General features: G+C 47.6%; 1 protein-coding gene across 1 annotated transcript in view; it reads left to right on the top strand.

Annotated features, from left to right (window-relative positions):
- Positions 1 to 232: 232 nt before the first annotated feature.
- CCDC12 (coiled-coil domain containing 12) overlaps positions 233 to 8,071 on the top strand; it is a 33,812-nt gene continuing 25,973 nt past the window's right edge. The window contains exon 1 of the mRNA XM_003206913.5: positions 233 to 405. Coding sequence (XP_003206961.1) covers positions 283 to 405 — 123 coding nt within the window. The 5' untranslated portion in view covers positions 233 to 282. The remainder of the gene's footprint in view (positions 406 to 8,071) is intronic.

Below are 8,071 nucleotides of genomic sequence, written 5' to 3'. Positions count from 1 at the left end.
CGGGGGCGAAGGGAAAGATATTTCCCCCAGCGCAGCACAGAGCTTCCCCCCTTTACCCCCCACCCCAATTCAATGAAGAGAGAGACTTGGGGTCCTTTTTACCATCTTTATGGTTTTGGGGTTTTTTTTTCCGGGAGAGGTTATTTATTATTTATTAATGTTGAATTTTTAGGGGTGCCCCCCCAAAAACACCCCCCCTTCTACCACCCCTCCCACTTCTACCCCCCCCCGAGTGCCGCGCATGCGCGCTGAGGTTGGCGGGGAGGGAAAGAGAGGGACAAGATGGCGGCGCCCGGTGGAGGGAGCGTGGAGGATGAGGAGGCTGAGCCCGTGTTGGGGCGGTTGGAGGAAGAAGCGCGGCGGAGGCAGGAGAGGCTGCGGGCCCTGCGGCAGAGAGCTCTGCAGGTGGGAGGCGGAGGGACGGGGGAGCGGCTGGGCTCCGGGGTACGGCTTGTAGAGGTGGGCCTGGCTGCGGCCTGTGGCTGGCTGTATCCAGGGAGGGTCGGTGAGGGGGGGAGGGAAGGATCCGTCCTGGGGGGCGGTGGGCTCGTATTGTGCCAGGAGAGACTCAGGTTGGATAGTAAGAATAATTTTTTTTCCTAAAGAGTGGTGATGCTGTGGCACAAGGCTGCCTAGAGAGGCTGTGGATGTCCCGTCCCTGGAGGTGTTCAAGGCCAGGTTGGATGGGGCCCTGGTCAGGTATTAAATGTGGAGGTTGGTGGCTCTGTGTGTGGTAGGGGGATTGGAACTTCGTGATCCATGAGGTTTCTTCCAACCCAAGCCATTCTATGATGCTGTGGTTCTATGGTTAGCCACTTGTTCATTGGTAATGGTAGGAAGACCACCAAGTGATGAAGATACAATGGCTTCTTGTAAGGAGAAATCCAGATAAGCTGTTTTGCTGAAGTCTGAGTGAGGCCTTTGTGCGCCCTACTCCAGGAAAAGTAAACTTCAGAAGTGTCACTGCTTCTATAACCCTTATAGCAGATGGGAATTGATTCTGTGATTAACAAGGCTTGCAGTGCTTCTCCCAGGATTCTACCACTGAGAATGGTAGATAGAACAAGAGGTGATGGTCTCAAGTCGTGCCAGCGGAGGTTCAGGTTGTGTATTAGGAAAAGTTTCTTCTCAGGAGGAGTGGTGAGGTAGTGGAACAGGCTGCCCAGGGAGGTGGTGGAGTCGCCGTCCCTGGCAGTGTTCAAGAGGCATCTGGATGAGGAACTACGAGATTGTGGTTTAGAGCTTGTGGTAGCAATGGTTATGAGAAGACAGTTGGACTAGATGATCTTGCAGGTCGCTTCCAACCTTGTGATTCTATGATTCTGGTGGTGGAGTCGCTGTCCCTGGAGCTGGATATGTGGTGCTTGGGGAGATTGTTTAGTGAGTATAATAATGGTCGATTGACAGTTGGACTAGATAATCTTACTGGTCTTGTCCAGCCTTAATGATTTTGTGATTCTGTAAATAGGAGAGGGAGAAATGGAGATCTGGGAGAGATCCATCAGCAGTGGAGGAACAAGGAGGGAAGAAGGGTGGGTCAGGCACTGGAACAGGCTTCCCAGTGAAATGCTAAAGTCACTGTCACTGGAGGTGGTCAAGAACTGTTGGAAACGTTGCACTGGGTACATGGCTTAGTGGGGTGGTGGGGATGCATTGATGGTTGGACTTGATGATCTTAGAGGTCTTTTCCAGTGCTAATGATTCTGTCATTCTTTGATTGTGTGTGCTATTGAGAGTGGGAAACCTGGGGACAGGTGGACATGGAGCAGAAGGAAAGAGATGAGGAGGGGGGTGATGGAAAATGCTGAGGCAAGGAGGAGGGTTTGGTGTCTAGGAAGAAAAGATGTATTAGCCACTTGTTCATTGGGGTGTCAGTGGCAAGAAGAAGATCCAAGTGGTGAAAATACAGCAGCTCCTTGTAAAGAGAGCTGTTCGTAGAAAGCTTTGTGTTCCATTGTGTGGAAAAGCTTTTGGGTCTGTGGTTTGAGGGTTCAGGTTGTAGAGTGCAGAGGATGGGTAAGCAAGGAGGCTGTCTTGTGTTTAGGGGAAAATCATGGTGTTTGGTGCAGGTGGTTTGTTAGGGTGCTTGGAGTGTAGGTGTGGGTGGTAATGGGACAGGGGCTGTGTGAGGTGGCCAGGCAGCTTTTAGGAGCGTGGGGGGTAAGGAGGGGAGCAGGGTGAAGGGATGACTGTGGGGAAGGAGTAGTGAGGGAGCTTGGGACAGGAGGGGGAAAGTGGAGATTACAGAGAATGGGTTAGGAGGGCATCCTCAGCGTGAGGAAGGGGTTCTGGAGTGAAAGGGTTTGATAAAAGGGATGTAAGCACTGGGGGAGGGGGTGGGGGGTGGGATTTGGGGTTCACTGCATATCAGTGAGGAGCACCAGGGCTTTCTGAGGGGAAAGAATGGTGTGGAGCAACATCGTGCTCTGCTGTAAAGCCTTTTGTCCTGGGATGCAGGGATGGGAGGAGTAGAGAAGCAGGCATGGTGGGGATGCTTGTGCCATGTTTTTCCTGGTGACCTGCCTCTTGTGTGACCAACTCTCTTGTTGAGCCCCAGTGGTATCTCTGGGGTATTTGTCCTATGTGATGTCTGTCCTTGTTCCTTCAAAATAGGGATTTTTATTGCAGGTGAAAGAAGAATGCAGCAAATGAGAGAAACTTGGCAGTCAGTGCCTCAGCAGTGGTACCAAGGAAGACTGCAGTGATTCAGTGCGTTTCTGCAAGCTCTTGTGTTGCTTATTTCTTTCAGGCTAATAAGGTGTGAGCTCTGCTCCCCTTCTGCCACATCATCCTCAATTTGTTGATGAGGGTTAGTGTAGTAATGTGGGAGGGTGTCCCGTCCCTTTCCTTTGGGGTTTGATACCTCCAACACGAGCTGTGTGGACAGGCCAGGGGGAAAGTGGGATACTGCCCTTCTTAGCCTCACTGGGAAGAAAAGCTGTTGAAACGAAAAGCAGCTTCCTTTTTTAGAGAGCTTCCTGAGAAATGTATCCTGGTAAATAGGTCCACATTAGGTTATCACGAGTGTGAGCTAAATGATGACTTCTTGATTTTGGTGACGGAGATCAGCTGGTGGCTGAGAGCCTTCTGAATTATTTCAGAAGAGTCTAAACCAGGTGGCTGCTGCTGCAGCAGGGCCAGGGGAGGCAGGTGAGCTCCTAACTGCCAGAAGCAGCCCCACCTTGCAGCAGATAGGAGTGAGTTCCTACAGAGGGAAGGTAGAGACTTTCTCAGTCACACCAAGGTGTGTTGTGTTTAGTGGCTCTTAGTAGACTTGTCCTGCTGAGTTCATCCAAGCCCTTTAGTCTCTGCTTACACTTGGCTTTTGCAGCATCCCAAGACAGAGTTCTGCAGTTTAATTAAAAAAAAAAAAAACCAAAAACAAACACACACACACAAAACCTCATTAAACCCATTAGATGAGTGTTGTCTGGGGTGCTCCTTTTGCAGATCTAATGAGAAACATTAAATAGCTGTTCTGTTTCTTCATTATCTTATAGCACTGTTCATCTCTCTTCCAGATTCAAATTGGGGTCTGTGAGGTCTGTCTTTATACAGAAATATCTCTGAACTGTCTTAATGATATTCCTGTGTATCTTCTTGACTTGAGAGATGCCACTTGCTGAGAAGGGCTCTGTGGCTGTGTGTGGTGCTCAGGATATGGGGGCTGTGTTGGTTTGCATTGCTGGCACATCATTTCCTGGTTTTATTTACCAGGGCATCCCTACTTTTTTTTCCCAGTTCCACCAGTCTCTGTGTAAAAGATCCCACCTCTCCTCACTGCTTTCCTTACTCCCAGACTGTTGTGGCTGCACACATATGAGTGCTCATTGCCATCCTGATGTGATTTTTCTGGCTGCTGCTCAGCACTGAGCTGACATTTGCATGGGGCTCCCCTCAGCTATCCCAGCACCTCCCACACAACAAGACTCATTGGGGAGCCCATTCCCTGTATAAGTGCAGCCAGAATGATATATTTTTTTTATCCCATGTGTGTTGCTGTACATCAGGCTCTGAATTTCACTTGTTGCCTTATTGCTCAGTGATGCGTCCTTGTAAAAACCCTTCTGCAAGACTTGAGTTGCTGCTGGATTTCATCGTGAATCATCTTGCCTGCAAGTGCTGTCCTCAAACCACCCATGCCTTTCCCAAGCCTTCTGCAGCCCCCAAACCCTGAAAGGGGAGAAGATGGGAACTGCTGCTGCTCTCCTGCCATGACGATGCAGTGCTTGGGCTCTCAGGAGGGCAGGTGCTGCAATTCACACCTTGCTTGAAGTCAGACAGGGAACCTCTTCCAGTTCTGCTCTGCAAATTACTCGGTGCACTCAGTTTTGGCTTGAAGGTGATGCTCATCTTTTCCCAGTTGGTGAGGAAATGAAGGCCGTAATGCCCAAGTGCATCAAAACCTGATGCATCCTCTTGTGCGCTGTGCTTGCCTGACCTGCTGTGCTGCTTTTTACTTATTGCCAGGAAATATTCTTTTTATTCCATAAAAATTGGGATTCTTTGGGTTCTGGGCATAATTTCCACGTGAGGCACGTGTCAGTTGATGTTTGCTTATATAAACGTGATTAAAATAGCACACAAGGTGATGCTGAAGTTCCAGACTAAATGCACGGCCTTGGCAACAGCAAAGTTTGCAGTTGCAAGGTAATACACAGAGTCAGGTACAGTATCAGAGAGGTCATTTCCTTCCTAAATTTAAATTGAATTGGCTTTCTGTTGCAAGTAATCACATTGTGGCTCTGACTTGTTGGCATACAGAATATTACTTCCTGTTCTGGCAAAGAAATATAGTTTCAAATTGTTTGAGTGAACTCTTTACTTTGCAAGCTTTCCTTTTTTTTTTTTTTTTTTTTTTTTTTTCTCTCTCTAAGTCAAATCAGAATGTCTTGTAGAGCTGCTCCCAAGCTTCCACATCTGTCTTACCTTCTTGGATAGCAGCAAGGCTTTGTTTGGTGCTTTGGAACCCTTGGATTCTTCTCTGGGTGTCAGGATGTCATCCAGGCTGGCTTTGGGATGAGTGTGATTTAGGCAAAGGAATCTCTTGTTTTCTACTAGCTGCAAGAGTTCTGCCAGCTCTGGGATTGTCTGTCTGTGTTACACCCAAACAAATCTGAAATGGAGGAAGGCAAAGCGAGGGAAAACAAACCCAGCAGCCTTTATCTGGAAGCATGCAGGAAACCATGGGAAGAGCTGCTGGGGGTTGTCATGAAGGTAAACTTCGCCTCTGTGCTGGGGAAGAGGAAGTGAGCCGGGAAGTTCTGCAGCATTGAACAGAGCTGTGCACGTTTTTGCCAGTTTGGAATGTTTGAACAACTCTCTGAAGCTGGCCAGTTACACAACCCAGGCTTGGCTGATGTTTTCACTGCTGCCTTCAATGAACAGGAAAACCCCACCAAGTTTTTTTTTTTGCTGGGAGCTCTGTGAAAGTCACGCAGTGACGTTGGTTTTTCCCAACGTAAGGTTTTCTGGTTTGGAAGGGAGTGAGAAACGAGCAATGCAAGCTCTTGAGGAGCAGCAGTGGGGAAAACTTCTGCTGTAGGTTGCATTGAACTGGTTTTGCAATGCTCTGTTTGCCCGAGGCTTGTTGTGCTGATACCACCTAAAGCTGAGGCTTCATCCTTGTATTGTAGTAAACTCTGATTATCTGCTGGTTCCTATATCTTTTTTTTTTTTTTCTTGCCTGAAAATCAGATTAGAACATTGTTTCTCAGGAAGACTTTTCCCCTCTTTTTGCTGATTTTCGAGCTTTGATTTCACTTACCATAATATTTCATGTCTGTAGAGTAGCTGTTTCTTACCGTTACCCAAGGATCTGTTTTGAAGCAGAACAAAGAAGCCTGATTTCCTGAACCTCCCTGAATCTGGAAAGCTGAGGATTGTTGCAATTCCACACCTTAGCATGCAAAAACCACCAACTTTCTGCTAAGCTAGTTGATAATTAACTGCAGTTATTTGTATTTATGAAATGCTTACCCACAGGTTGCCCTTGAAACCAGCACTCTGATGTGTCCACATCTGCTGCTTTGGAGCCAGATGGATGCTCACTCTGGTGCAGTGTGGAAGGGAGCCCATAAGGATCATCGAGTCCAACTCAAGAGAGGGGAGAGGGAAGATCTCAGGCCTCTCTTTTGGCTTGAATACACTCATGCAGTGTCTTAAATGCTTTTACCTTAGGAGTTTAGTTTCAGTGAAGTCTGTGTATATATATTTAGTAAAGGATTTGAAGGGCGTTTTGCATAGCACCAGCAGAGCAAAGAAGTAGCGAAATAAAGAAGGGCGTGCATTATCTCTTGCTAGGAGCTGAGTGCTTTCCCTGCAGCTGCTTATTTTTAGCAGTAGATACTGGAGTGCTGGTGAGCTCTGTCTTGGCCGTTGCATGCCTTTGCTCTTCTGTTTGAGCTGTCGAAATAATTTCTGCTGTTGAAACGAGAGGAAATGCTGTGGCACACTGCTATTGTGTTAATTTGGGTGGTGAAGGGCAGTGCTGAGAGGAAACTTCCTAAAACTTGCTTTGTGACACTGTGAACAGGTTTCGGCTGGGAGCTGGCTGGGTGAATCGAGCTCTATGGATGTGCTCAGAGATGCTTTGCTCCTCTGCTTTTCTCCACCAGATTTTAGGTTTCATAGTGCTTTTTTTCCCCATGGAAATCCAGCTTGTGGGGTGTAGCATTTGGCCCCCACAAAGAGCAGGAGGCAGCTAAGTATGAAGTGCTCAGGCCAAGGCAGCAGGAAGGGGGCAGAAAGTCGATAAGATCTGATTTTCCCTGGTGCTCGTTAATCTTGAGTTACTTTTGCATTGCCATGGTAATGGGCAGAGGGTTTTTACATAATTTTTCTCTTTTCATCTCAAGCCATGAAAAAAGAAAAACGATTAACTGGTCCTTTTCAACACCAACCACGGTGCTGAAACCTTGGCTCCTTTAATCTGCAGCACAGGAGTCCCGGCTGTGCCTCCTGCTATGGCTTTTTACTGGAGCTTTTGAAAGGCTCCTTGGAAATGCTGAGTGACACGGAGCCTCTTTTCATCCCCAGCTGATAGTGGGAGCTCCAGAGGGATGTGCTTCTCTGTGGCACTGGCTTGGAATGTGGCTGGGGAAGACCATGTGTAAGCTCTCCTTTAGGAAAATCTCATTTAACATTCAAATAAATGAACTCATCCTTAAATTCCTTGTTCTGTAGGTACTTCAGTTACCCATGAGACAAATCCAGGAGGAAAGCAGTCCTGCCTGCTTCTGCTGAATGTAAACCTACAGCAGTTCCTGCAGGAATTTCCCTTGGCATCTCTTCTTGAAAGAACATCTGTTACTGGGAATGAAGCTTCGTAGAATGGCTTGGGTTGAAAAGGATCACAATGCTCATATAGTTCCAACCCCCTGCTGTGTGCAGGGTCACCAACCAGCAGCCCAGGCTGCCCAGAGCCACATCCAGCCTGGCCTTGAATGCCTGCAGGGATGGGGCATCCACAGCCTCCTTGGGCAACCTGTTCCAGTGCCTCACCACCCTCTGTGTGAGTCCTAATCGTGGTCCTGAGCTCTTAAGCTTTTAAAATGGTGGTTAAATTCAAGGGGGGGTGTTTGCTGAAAAAGAATAATGCAGTTAAAGGCCAGCTGGAAAGTTGTATTTCCATGTAAGTGTTTGATTCCGTTTCGGATTCTCTTTGGGTGCTTCCAAAGCTTTTCTTTCCTTTGACAACTCGCTATTTCATTTAGGTGGTATTTTGTTCTTTTTTTTCCACCTGGGGCTCGATGCTTGTTTTCCTGATGCCCTCTGTTCCAGAAGTACAACAAATGCAAATCTTTTTGCTATTCAGCTGGTCTGGCACAAAGTGGGAGCCTTTCAAGGGTAATGTATTTTCAGCTGGAAGAAAATGATTTGAAGTACAAATGCCGATGGGAAAAGTAACGTATCTGAACTTCAGTCAGTCCTTAAGCTGCAGTCATGGCTCAGAAATGAGGCTCCAGAGCTGATCTAAGCAGCGAGTGCATTCCTCAGTGGATTTGGGGCAGCTGCAAAGGACACTTTAATAAGCAATAATCAAGTGACCTTTAGCAGCAAGGCATTTGGA

The sequence above is a fragment of the Meleagris gallopavo genome, chromosome 6 (genome assembly GCF_905368555.1).
Source record: "Meleagris gallopavo chromosome 6, MGAL_WU_HG_1.1, whole genome shotgun sequence".
Taxonomy (NCBI): domain Eukaryota; kingdom Metazoa; phylum Chordata; class Aves; order Galliformes; family Phasianidae; genus Meleagris; species Meleagris gallopavo.
The sequence above is the reverse complement of the archived record's forward strand: the minus strand, read 5'-3'. Positions and strand labels throughout refer to the sequence as shown.